Source organism: Exophiala viscosa, assembly GCF_022695815.1.
Source record: "Exophiala viscosa unplaced genomic scaffold EDD37scaffold_5, whole genome shotgun sequence".
NCBI lineage: Eukaryota > Fungi > Ascomycota > Eurotiomycetes > Chaetothyriales > Herpotrichiellaceae > Exophiala > Exophiala viscosa.
In genome coordinates this window covers 510215-522959 of record NW_026944357.1, presented here as the reverse complement: position 1 = coordinate 522959, position 12745 = coordinate 510215, and the positions used below count along the sequence as shown (strand labels likewise).

Sequence of the window (12745 nt, the reverse complement as noted above, 5' to 3'; positions counted from 1 at the left end):
GCGAACGAACGCAAGAGATAGAAGGAAATTATGTTCATACATCACAATTGACAAATGCCTCATTTGATGCAGTTGTAGTAAAGACACCAATCGCAACCGCCAACGCCATGCACATCATCAACGTCGAGCCCATTACTCGGACTTCCTCTTCTTCTTTTTCTTGCTTTCCACCTCACCGTCGGTATCCATCGACTTCCGCTTCTTCTTCTTCTCCAGAACAGCGTCACCTTCTGACTTGCGCTTCTTGTCTTTCTTCTTCTCTTTCCCCTCCTTGTCTTTCTTTTCTTGTCTTTGCACAGGTGTCGGCTCTACATCGAACATCTCCTCATCCGCCTTGGCGGGCTCATCAACATCCATGTCTGCGAGGACCTTGTCCATGGCATCTTTCTGCAAGAAAATGTTAGAGGACTCAATATAGCAGAGAAATCAGACCTACCATAGCAACTTCATTTTTCGTGGGCTGCGTCCCGGACGAGTAGAACTCCAGGCGCTCTTCGACCTGCTTCTTCAATGCTTGGCCAAAGACTGTAGAAGGACTCTCCGAGAAATTGTCAATGCGGGAAGCAATGGAGCATTTGTTGGCAAGGAACCGAGATATTCTGCCCTTGTTCTTCTGGCCTGCACGACCAATGAAGGATGAGTGATACAGGAGGCCGTATTTGGGCGTGTTCCCTTTTGTCTTCAAGGCACGGAAGAGAGCCTTCTCGGCGCCAAGTATCTGGACCGTCGAAGCTGGGTATTTTGACAAGTTTGTGAGACTACCAGCATGAGAAATGAGTCGTGCTCCGACGACTTCTCCGATCAAGGCTGCCAGATTGGGAGCAACCACGCCCATCTTAGAGACGAGATAGCTGTAGAGGGTTTTCCGGTATTGTGCAAGGCTGACCACTCGCGCTGCGAACAGCGTGACATTTTCCATGTCCGAGACAGAGATCTCCTGTCCCATACTGGTCTTTGCAGCGTCGATTATGCTTCGCGCAATGTCCTCGTCGTCATCAACAACGGCTGCAAGCTCATGCAGGCTGTCTTCCGACAACGTCATCTTGTCCTTGACAAACAGGGCAACTTTTGCGTATTTGTGGTTATCCGAGACGATCTTGACAAGCTCTGGGAAATGCCATGAATACCACTCGCGAACGCGCATGGAGAAGGTGTTGACGGCCTTGTCAAGTTGGTCCAAGATGGCAATGGCTTGGATGATGTGATTGTCGTTCTTCTGCACGGAGAACTTGACCTTGGCTCTGGAGTAAGCGTGACCGAGACCGAGTTGAGCAGTGCCAGTGTCGCCTTCGCGCAGTTGCTTGAGCAGTTTCTCAGAGTGCATCCTAATTCCTCTGAGCATGTCCTGGACGACCTCACTAGTGTCGCCAGTCTCACACTCGAGGTTTGGGAATGCGCTCTTGATACTGTTGGCCAAAATCTTGTCCGAAACGCCCAACGTCACTTTGTTCTTCTTCCCAGCCTTAGGCAGGTTCAGTTCGAGGAAGGATTTGAGGTAGTCCGACGCAATGCCTTCAGAAATATCGTGAAGCTCTTCAAGGGCTTGCTTTCCGCTCCTATTGATGGTCAGCGATTGCGCATCCAGCCCCAGAGCAGGTGCGCATACTCGAATGGCAGAAAGCTGACAAGGTCCACCATTTTGCCGAACCGCGAAAGGTCTTGCACACTATCTTGGACCTCCTTGAGCCGGTTGCCCACAGTATCGGCCTGGAGGGCGACCTTGAAGAGCGAGTAGCCCATTGGACCCTCATGGAGAAGGTAGTCCGCCATAGCTAAAGTGCTCGATCGTAACGATAGGTCGTCTGGATGCAAGCCGCACAACTACCTAGTCGGGTGAGGAGGCGCAAACTGCTTGCGCGAGACCAACGTCGACCTGAAGTCGAGCCTACCGCAAGTCGAGTATTTCGTAGCAGTCGAAATATATGCAAATAATACTTATGTTGACTGTAAAAGAAGTTGTAGTACCGTCTCGTAGAACTTTTTCCAACCTTTGCAGAAATTCCAAAAATCGGGGTAACTCGAGGCTTGGCATCAAAAGTTACCGCTTGAGGAAGGCTCAAGGCACCGACAACAATGCCAGTCCACGATTCTTCTTCAACGAGTGTGCATCAAGATGTCAGGTATGTCTTCTACTCATATGTCGATAACCCCCAGTCTAACAGAAGTCCAGCAACGCAACTCTTGAACCCTAAGGCGGAGAGTCGTCGCCGCGGAGAGGCCCTGAAGATCAACATCAGCGCAGGTGAAGGCCTACAAGATGTCCTCAGATCCAATCTGGGTCCGTCGGGCACGATCAAAATGCTGGTCGATGGCTCCGGGCAGATCAAACTCACGAAAGACGGTGCTGTGCTATTGAAAGAGATGTCCATACAGAACCCCACCGCAACCCTCATTGCCCGTGCGGCTACCGCCCAAGACGACATAACGGGAGATGGGACGACCTCAGTGGTGCTCATGATTGGCGAACTGCTCAAGCAAGCAGATAGATACATCCAAGAAGGCTTACATCCGCGAGTCATCACAGACGGCTTCGAGGTCGCAAAGACAGAGACCCTCAAATTCCTCGATGAATTCAAGATCACACGCGAAATTGACAGAGACCTCCTCCTATCGATCGCACGAACCTCATTATCTACCAAGATCAACCGCACTCTTGCAGAGCAACTCACCCCTTCCATAGTCGACGCCGTTCTCTCCATTCACCGACCACCAAGCAAACCCGACCTTCACATGATCGAGATCATGAAACTTCAGCACAAACTCGCTTCCGACACACAACTTATCCGTGGTCTCGTCCTCGACCACGGCGCGCGCCATCCCGACATGCCCAAACGCCTAGAGAACGCCTACATCTTGACCCTCAACGTCTCTCTCGAATATGAGAAGTCCGAAATCAACTCCGGCTTCTACTACAGCAGCGCAGAGCAGCGTGACAAACTAGTAGCCTCCGAGCGGCGATTTGTCGACGAAAAGCTCAAGAAGGTCATCGCCCTCAAGAATGAGGTCTGCGGCTCCGATCCCAAGAAGTCCTTTGTTGTCATCAACCAGAAAGGCATCGATCCGCTGTCCCTCGATGTGCTGGTCAAAAATGGCATCCTTGCACTCCGCCGAGCCAAGCGTCGAAATATGGAACGTCTTCAACTCGTTTGCGGCGGACAAGCCCAGAACAGCGTCGACGACCTCGACGCCTCAGTCCTTGGCTGGGCCGGCCTGGTCTACGAGCACACCCTGGGAGAAGAGAAATACACATTCGTCGAAGAAGTCAAAGACCCCAAGTCGGTAACACTATTGATCAAGGGCCCCAACCAGCACACCATCACCCAAGTCACAGATGCGGTCCGCGACGGTCTGCGCAGCGTATACAATGCCATCGTGGATGGCTCCGTTGTCCCTGGCGCCGGATCATTTCAGATCGCCGCCGCGGCACATCTGTCGTCCGAAGCCGTGCGGAAATCCGTCAAGGGTAAAGCCAAATGGGGTGTCGCCGCCTTCGCAGACGCACTGCTCATCATCCCCAAGACTCTCGCTGCCAACAGCGGACACGACGTGCAGGACGCGATTGCGGCGCTGCAGGACGACCATGCTGAGGGCAATGTCGTCGGGCTGGACCTGGTGACCGGCGAACCCATGGATCCTGTTCAGGAAGGCGTGTACGACAGCTTCCGCGTGCTCAGGAATAGCATTGCCAGCAGCCAGGGCATCGCAAGCAACCTGCTCTTGTGCGACGAGTTATTGAAGGCTCGCCAGATGGGCAGGCAAACTGCGCCAGGCATCGAGCAGGAGTAAGAAACAGCTTAGAGGTTTAGAAAAACTGTACTGCGTGAAAGGGGAAAGAAGCCGATGTGGAGTAGTCTCCTGCATGAGCCACGGCGTCCCGGAAATGTGTATCATGGGTATGACTTTTGACGAGGAGAAAATCAACTGGTATAGATCATTGAGCCTGTAAAATACCCATCTTGATGCCATGACTCCATGTTCTGAATACCATCAGGAGTCAGTCCTTTGGTCGTACTCAGGTATCATGCGAGGCACGTGAACTTTGCGCAGTCGCAGCCCAGCGCCCTTCACGAGGATATCATCTCCATCCAGCCTCTGACCCGTCGAACGCCGTGTCGTGCACCACTTCAGCTCAGATACAAGAGGAAAGGCTCCTTTTGCTGTGAATGTACTCTCTCGACATATATCACCAAGTCCATTGCCACTGGACAAATCTATCGTTTACTGCCCCACAGCCCACTCACGGTATCAGCGATTTTCTGCTGCTGCCTCTGGATCTGTTCCTGGGTTTGTCCACGTCCGTGGCCCCGCGAATCAATCTCCATCGCATCGGGGTCGTGGCCGTTATCACCATGGTCAGAAGCATGGGCTCCCCTAGCTTCGTCACCGGAAATTTGCTGACCCTGATCATTGATCACTTTGCTTCCATTGACCATTTCGGCCTTGGGCTTCGGGTCCACGCTCATCGCTCCATCCATATGGCCTGCCATGAGTCCGCCGCCCTCACGAAGCTTGTTGATTGCGCGAACCGTGTCGATGGCCTTGTGCAGCGTCCTACGGGCGTTGAAGTTCTTCTTGACCGTCGGCAGCAGATCCTGGCCGTCCCCGTTTGTTTTTCCCGGGCTGGTAGGATCTTGCGGCTTGATCCACGGGTGTTGGAGCGCTTGGTGGGACGTCATGCGGGCGCGGGGATCGATGGTCAGGCATCGCTTGATAAAGTCCCGTGCAGTCTCGGATACGTTGCGCCAGTACTCGACGGGCGTGAAGGAGTAGTCTGCGGCAAGGATTGCTTGCATTTCCTCGAGATTGCTGTCTCGGTCGAACGGAGTGTAGCCGCAAAGGAGGAAGTAGGTGATGACACCGATGGCCCAAATATCTCTGCGTGCAACATGTCAGCCCATAAACCAGGTTCTGATTCTCATGCACATACACTGGTTTGCCATGGCCTGTCTTCTTGAAGATCTCCGGCGCCATGTACCCGGGTGTTCCGCACGTAGTAGTCAAGACGTGGAATTGTTCCTCATCCATGATCCTCGACAAGCCGAAGTCCGCGATAAGGAGGTCAGCGTTGTCTTCTGGTGTACGGAACAGTAAGTTCTCGGGTTTGAGATCTCGATGGACAATGCCATGGTCATGCAGGTATGCGACTGCTGACAAGGTCGCACGAATGAGATCGGCCGCGTCGGATTCGTAGTAGGAGCCTTTTCGACAGATGCGATCGAATAGTTCTCCTCCAAGAGCAAGATCTGTCACGAGATATACTGTAGCGCCGGGTCAGAGTGTGCAATGAGGTTTATAGTCCCGCCGCGCAGCGTACAATTGTTCATGGTCTCAAAGTAATCGACCAACGTCAGGATATTGCGGTGACCCACTGACACCCTTTTGAGGACGGCGATCTCGTTGCGCACCTGTCGATTAGTCGTCAGAGTGATTCATTCTTGCGACGACAACATCAAACGCACCATGTGCTCACGTCCAGCCATGAGTCGTTTGTTGATAACTGCGCGCTGATCAGACTTGGGTTCATCTTCCATATCTTTGTGTGTTCCAACCTTTGGCGGCATAGTATCTCCCTGTATCTATGTGTACGCATTCTTTCACGACCGAATAAGAGCCTGCGCCCAGTGTTTTTCCTGCCCCAGGTCAGCAAATAGCCTCCCATGGTGTTGCAATTGACTGCACCTGTTTTGTAGCGACATGGTTGGACCTGGGGTTTCTGTGCCCCGCCCTGCGAAGCCATGATAAAGAAAGTATTTGCGCCAGGCGCGAAGACTGTATCAACGACTTCAGCAGTTGTCGCGGTAGGAGTATGAGTAAGGCTTTGTCAAAGGGTTCGGACGTCGGCCGAAGGAGGGGTCGCGAGGAGGAAAATGAAGGCTGTTCTGGTCGTTGATCCTGCTCTGGAAGGAAAACGAGGTAGGTGACCTCTTCAGCTTATTGCTCTAGGCTCGGACCGTAGAAGTATTAACCGTAGTTGTTTAATTCAGCTGAGATGGTGAGTGTCAGACGGCTTACATGCTGCGTACTGCAGTCTCTCCAATGGATTACTTGGTAAGTGCTGCATAGATGTGCCCCTCTTGCCCTCTCCTCCCCGGACCTCGAAATAGATGGGGATGGTGCTCATGCTGCTTTTTCAGCTTCCACCAGAAGGTACCTAGGTAATGTAGGTAATTAACCACTGTCAGGCGCAACCTCCTACTATCAACATCACAACTGTCTGAGCCATAGTATCAAGAACAAGGTAGGCTTGCTAGGCACCTTTGATGCGAATATGGGTTAAAGACACCCTTTATTATCGTTGGTTAGAAAATGCTAAGGACGATCCCTTGATCCTACTTCTAGCAAACAGTGCATGTTCAAGCTATGAAAGAAGAAGACCCTTCCAAGACGAGGAGAGCCCGGAAACAGACGATTGCAATAGTTTGAATTGTTCGTTCTGGCCACCTGAGAGTATCCCGGACGACTGACTCTGGAGCACGTCTTCGATCATGAAGCCTAGATGATGACCCAGTCGTCCTTGACCCGTCGTAGACCACGGGATATCGGCTTCAGAGAGGAGGGTAGCCCTACAGGATTCAATGGTTGCCGATGGGTCGACGCTGAAGCTGCTTCTCGAAAGAGACAGACGACGATGTGACGGACGGGATGACAACCTGTTGATTCCACGATCCATAGCCGAATTTTCCAGAGCCATCAGCATGGTAAATTTGGAAATATGGTGCGCAGAAAGTAATCATTTCTTGCACACTTTCTGTGGAGGTGCAAACAAGAGTTGAGAGGACACGCGGCAGAGTGGCAAGGACTTTGAAGTATACGTGAGGCGTCGGCCGTTCCGGACAGTAGCTATCTATCGATCAATCCGGGGTCATGATAGCATGTTGCAGGTCTCTCTCACCAAACCCTGACAGCGGCTACGTGGTGGCTACTTACCGTCAAAAGTCTTGACACTGCCATCAACCCAGGAATTGATAAAGGCAATCCTGTGATATGTCAATCGTTCGGTGTTGGATGTTCCGCGATAAGGGTGAATCCTCTCTTGAAGCCAGACACTTAGTGACCGGACACCAAGATGGGAGACACCGGGCATCTTTGTCGGAAAGGAATCGGCTCACAGTGCTTCACCTTACTGACCTACACCGGAGGTCTTCCTCATTGAGTTGTTTTGTAGCCTTTCTTGGATTGCTGCCCCTCAGTATTTGCTCACCACCGGAAACCAGCTGGGAGCGACTGTTTGATACTGCCAGCTTCTTGGATAGTATCGGAGTCGAACCCGCACACCACGGAGTAGAACGCCGCCGGTCTCGTATTGATGTGGTTTCGTTCGGTCCTTTGAGTTTCTCTATATCCCTGTTCAGGGGGTTATGAATCGCAGGAGGCTCCATAAGTAGCGCAGCGTGGCGGTTATAGACTGACTTTATAGGACCGAACCTTGCCATGCAGACACATGGAACAAATACGTATGTGGCCGAAAAGTCAAATGCAGTACCGAGAACACCCACGGGTGCACGCACCTCACACTGTATGTCGAAACATCTGGCAGCCAACGGTTCAACAACTCCCCAGAGAATTCCCACCCTCAGCTTTAAGGAAGTCTGACACGCATGTAGAACAATCACTGCGGTACCCGCGGCGCCGAGCAGACATGGAGCTGCCAGCTTTCGAACAGGGTTTCGTGTCTGGACCAGACCAGACAATCAGATGGTTACTCACTGTACTGCCACCGAACACAATTTGCGCTCCAGCTCCAAAGTGGCTTGACTCGCAGAGCTGCAAAACCTTCAACCGTGGTGCATTATGTGGAAGTCTGCTCACAGGAACCTTCGTTTTCGTGTTCAACTCGCCCGCTGAGGTCTTGAATAGAACTAGCACATGGCAGGACGGCACGGTAAATTCCGAACGAGGCGGATTTCTGCAGTTGCCAAAACCGGATATTCGCCAGTCGTTGACTAAAAGTCTTGGGTGAATGAGACTGGTTCGGGCCAGGAGCCTCGTTGCTGACAGCCTGAGAAAGGGTGGAAAACGCGAGGCTGGAAATGAAACACTCCGGCTAAATTGGCCCCGGCAGCCAGCATGTAACGGTATCCCTGGCTGGCATAGCGCGTACCACGCTGTCGGGTCGCAATCTGTGTACGGAGCACTGATGGAGTAAACAACGTTGACCGTTGGGTTCACGCCATGCCACCAAGCGGCACGATGTCGTTTAGTGGCGGAGACTTACCGAGATAGCACCCAATCAATAGTGCATGAGGCAAAATTCACGTACTGTCACGACTCACAAGCGAGTCGCCTTTCCTTTCAGCCGGGCTAGGTGTGAACTTTTAAGTTGCTCAAATTCTTGCCCGGTGCATGAAAAATTATCGACCGACCAGATGCAGTGATCATGCAGCTTCTGGGTTGCCATGCGGATGATGTCCAGAAAGAGGCCTGGAGGCCGCGGACATTGAGAATGCCTGAGCTGACGACTGCCCCTGTACGTGTCGGATGTGAAGGGCGAATGCCATTAGTAACAAATGGACAGGATGGCCTGTCATCATTGCAGGTCCCATGTTGGTGTCGCATCCTCCAAGCGACGTTGGCGATCAACAACCTGCAATGAAACCTTGACTTTTCCCAAGCGGGATTCCTGCATACTCTGATACGAGCCATAATCTGGTTGAGCTGTCGACCAGAACTTTATCCGGTTTGCAGAAGCCAGAAGGAAGAGAAATCAAGCCACGTCGGCCTCCAATCCGAAAACTGGAAAACCCTAGCATGCGCTTTTTCTCGTATCGCGACTGGACAACAAGGGTTTTTCCTTCAGGTGACATCACACACGGATCTGGGCGTCAAATTCATCATCTCGATTAGGGAATCGGTAATGGAGTATCCGCGTAGTGATCTTCCCAGGAGGTTGGTACTCGTACTCGGCGACCTGGCATGGTTCCAGGTAAGTCTAGCTTGAGTCCGTGGGATTATTAGTCCGCATCACAATACCCAATGTGGGCTTCCACGAGTCACGAACGGGAAAAGCCCCTGGCGGCGCGACCCGTTTGCAATCAAACTTCAAGACCTTCGTCATCAGATCGGACATGTTCGCCACGTTTACGAGAGTTTTTGACGACCTCGCGGTTGGTTTCTGCGACTTGTGACACACTGACGCAGTCACGCATGGTGTTGGGTCACCGTTGCTGTAGGAGGAAGTTTAGTAACCCTGACCGAAGCTTTCCTGGGCCCATGCTTTTCGGCCAGCAGGGACTGGCAGCATTTTCGTCTGTCACCGGTTTGCTTTCTGCAAAGAAAGGATGGAACAGAGTGGAGCGACAATCCAACAAGCTGGAATTGCCGTCAAACAGCCGAGCATCAGAGTCCACAGAGGAAGCTGCCTTCCGGCACTTGCCGTAGTGCATTCCACCTTGCCGCCGCCAGGGGCATTATGATGGCAAGTCATGGTGCGACCTTCTCGTAAGATGTCTGAGAGGATTGGAAGGAACCAAAACAGCTTACTGTGTGGCATTAATCAGCCCCGCTGCAGTCTTTAGGTGGAATCACTCAGCCCAGAGAGACTGGAACCCTCAAAAGTTTCGTGGCAGAATCTGAGAACACAATACAGTATGTGCTTCGGTGATTTGACTCTCGCATCGTCGGCCCTTTACCTGCTGTCAGCAGTGGATGCAAAGTAACAAACTTTTGCTGACCGCTGACTGCTTTGCAGCTCCACCAACACCGCTGGCACGAAAACATGCATTGAGTGCTGGCCGGCTAATATGGGCATTGCAGGATGTCCTGTACACAGTAGCGTCACACTGTGGCCTGGCTGGATCGGTGTACTCCGGAAAAGAAGTGCGCAGAAAAGCTATTCGTTTCTCCAGGTGAACTTCCTGCTATACCACAGCGACCGGCTCCCCTAGTCCATGGTCCGGTAGCAACACCAATTCTGACGTGGTCCAGTCTGCTTCCCGGCTCACACTCCACTGTCCGAGGTCATTGGCAACGAAGTGCAACTTTGTCGCTGGTAAGCCAAACCTAATATTGTTCATCCCAGCTTTTTCGATGGTCCGGCTATACTGAGATAACCTTTAGGCTTTTGGAGCCCAAATCATCGAACTTGGTCGACGAACCCGCCGGCGGGCATCAGCGGTGTCTGCGGCCCGCCACATGGCCAATACGGGCAGGTCCCATGGATACGTCCACCAAAAAGACTGTTGCCCAGTCGCACTCCTCATTGCGCCAGATGCAAATTGGCAAGGCAGGACTGTCAGACTGTCTTGTCTTCCCTGGACTATGCCCAACAGCATTAGATGAACGCTGAATGGGTGCCAGACCCCCGGGTCAATGGAACTTATGCGCTGTCATCCCGGGCGGCTGGGTGCAGAGTGGTAGCAATGCGCGCGTCCATGTCGTGCGACCCCAGAGCTAAGCGAGCCTGCATTCAGCCATACTGAATGATGCAATAGGCGCATCATTTGTTGCTGCACGCCCAAAAGGGGCGGTCCTGGGCCATCCCTTCTCCTGACACCTAGGTTTCGAGATCATCGCCGTGCATCTGCATTGAAGATTTAATCTGAAGCCCTTTTTTTGGGTTACCTGCGTAAAGGGTCTCGGTCGGAGCCATACCTGTGGGTTTGTGGGTTTGTGGACTTGTCAAGACTTGTCAAGACTTGTCAAGACTTGTCAAGACTTGTCAAGACTTGTCAAGACTTGTCAAGTTGTTCTCCACTTGCTCTTCTGTGTATTGCCCGATTCTAAAGCGTCTTATTAGCACACCGCAGAATTGAGTTCATTGTCCCAATGCGGTTGCCACGCTGGCAACGCACTGAAGCATTGAGCAAGATTAGCTCTATTGACCCTTCTTCCCTCCAGTTGCCATGTTATTTCCTCCTGGAAGGCTTGAATTACTCTTCCAAGCGGTTGTACTGGTGAAGCCGAACGGCAGGAGCATTTCGCCTCGTCGGCAGAATTCGGCACCAGCTAACGGTCCTGGAATGCTATAAGAGCTTTTGGAGTTGTCCTAGGTAGCGGGTGAATGCAATTTCAAGGCTCTGAAGAACCTTGTCGCCTCTTGTATAAGGCTCGCAGCCTCGACTCTCATGGCTACTGGGTCTGTAGCAATTAGCGCAATTGCTGGATCGGACGCTGACTGCTGCTGTACAGCTCTTCCAACGAAGACCAGTTTGACCGAAAGATTACATACTGCGACCGAGACTTCCAAGATTATTCTCTCCGACACGAAATATATCTCGCCCCAGTCGACCTCGTCAGTCAACCATCACAACATGTATATTCCCACTGACCGAGGCTTACAGGAAGAAGAGACCCGATTGAGAGACCAGCACGAGATGCTGAAATGGATATATCGTGACTGGCATAACCTCTTGCACCCGGATTTCATTGGTGAACCAGAGTCAGTACTGGACTGTGCCTTTGGGACAGGCAACTGGGCGTATGATTTGGCAGAGTACGACCCAGACTGTAGCGTCAGTGTCCTGCATGCAGACTGTTTGAAATAGAATGCTCACCTGCTCAGGTGACCGGTGTCGACATCTCCCCCCTCATGGCGCCGCCAGATCAGCTGGAAAACATGGACCTCCAGGTACTTCGCCCCATCATCATCTACATACGCTGTGGAGGCGACCTGACAGCACCGGTCGGTCCTCCTCAAGGACTCGTTCTGTTCAGGCGCTTCCCACAAGCGTCATTGCTGAAGATCCAGCCGACTGAAGATGGCGTTGGCAACGGACATGCTGACGAGTTGACAGATCGCCAATCTCAACGATCGCCTCGATTTCGCAGAGTCGGAGAGCTTCGACCTCATACATTCCCGCTTCGTGGCTGACGGCATAGCATCATCACGCTGGCCAAACTATTTCCGAGACATATATCGGTAAATGCTCCTTTCGAGTCTTGTAACGTGGCAAGCTGACGAAAGGACATAGTCTGCTGAAGAGAAATGGCTGGGTTCAGGTGACCGAATGGGACTTCACTTTTCGCTCCGCCACCGGAAACAGCGATGCATTACAAGCACTCCGAGTATGGAGCCAACTGCATGCTCAATCCTTGGGCGCATCTAGTCGTCCACAAGGCAGGAAAAGGGGCAGAGTAACAGAAGATTGCGAGGCCTGGATGCGGATGGCAGGCTTCGTCGATGTGAGTGCTGACGTTCGCGACATTCCCACATGTCCTTGGCCAACAGGTATGTCGTCGATGGAGACTGGCTGCATGGGTTCCGAGCTGATTTGATTTCGCTACGACAGATTCGCACGGCCGATCCATTGGCCAAGCAAATCTATCCAACATGAAAGAGACTCTGCATGCGCTGGCATTGTATCCTGTGACACATCGGCAGTTTCGTACCATTGATGAGTTCAACGAACTGGTTGACGCGGCATCCTCTGAACTTGGTAACATCCAGGCCAAACCATATCTCAGACTGTACTTTCTTCCTTACACGAAGGTCAGTGAACACGCTGACTTTGTTGGCAGACACACGTTCTTCGGCAGAAAGCCTTGATCAATTCTATGATCTACTCCTCCTCATGTTCCTACTTCCTCATTCAACATTGCCGAGCAATCCTTCGTCCCTGTGGCAATGACAGCCCGCTTCGAGAGCATGGTCGTACGAGTGTAGGCGGTACGTGTGTGGTATTCGGCCAGCGGAGAGCTCTAACGTGAGGAAAAGAGGTTACAATTGGGACGGTTTCGAACGTCCACTTAGACGGGTCCTGCAAGTCATTATAAGAGATCCCCCTCTTTGAGGCATGTGCCCCTGGCG

At 52.2% G+C, this 12745-nt stretch overlaps 4 protein-coding genes across 4 annotated transcripts; 2 read left to right on the top strand and 2 right to left on the bottom strand.

The window, feature by feature from the left end:
• EDD37DRAFT_401326 (uncharacterized protein) lies at positions 1–1992 on the bottom strand. Its single transcript, XM_062812334.1, has 3 exons — positions 1607–1992; positions 437–1556; positions 1–387 (listed from the first exon to the last, which is right to left on the bottom strand). The coding sequence occupies exons 1-3, from the start codon at positions 1768–1770 to the stop codon at positions 133–135; spliced, it is 1539 nt and encodes a 512-aa protein (XP_062670028.1). The 5' UTR covers positions 1771–1992; the 3' UTR covers positions 1–132.
• Positions 1993–2043: 51 nt separating this feature from the next.
• EDD37DRAFT_401228 (T-complex protein 1 subunit zeta) lies at positions 2044–3975 on the top strand. The gene is made up of 2 exons (XM_062812331.1): positions 2044–2120; positions 2171–3975. The coding sequence occupies exons 1-2, from the start codon at positions 2114–2116 to the stop codon at positions 3784–3786; spliced, it is 1623 nt and encodes a 540-aa protein (XP_062670027.1). The 5' UTR covers positions 2044–2113; the 3' UTR covers positions 3787–3975.
• Positions 3976–3998: 23 nt separating this feature from the next.
• On the bottom strand, positions 3999–5889 carry EDD37DRAFT_401210 (Ca2+/calmodulin-dependent protein kinase). Its single transcript, XM_062812330.1, has 6 exons — positions 5680–5889; positions 5550–5630; positions 5460–5497; positions 5315–5405; positions 4928–5258; positions 3999–4875 (listed from the first exon to the last, which is right to left on the bottom strand). The coding sequence occupies exons 1-6, from the start codon at positions 5735–5737 to the stop codon at positions 4212–4214; spliced, it is 1263 nt and encodes a 420-aa protein (XP_062670026.1). The 5' UTR covers positions 5738–5889; the 3' UTR covers positions 3999–4211.
• A 5174-nt stretch (positions 5890–11063) lies between these two features.
• Positions 11064–12484, top strand: EDD37DRAFT_650030 (S-adenosyl-L-methionine-dependent methyltransferase; the record flags this gene model as incomplete). Its single annotated transcript, XM_062818199.1, has 8 exons — positions 11064–11074; positions 11128–11230; positions 11280–11450; positions 11501–11701; positions 11733–11857; positions 11910–12166; positions 12228–12405; positions 12457–12484. 8 exons carry the CDS (start codon positions 11064–11066, stop codon positions 12482–12484), a joined length of 1074 nt encoding a protein of 357 aa, XP_062670025.1.
• Between the last annotated feature and the right edge of the window lie 261 nt (positions 12485–12745).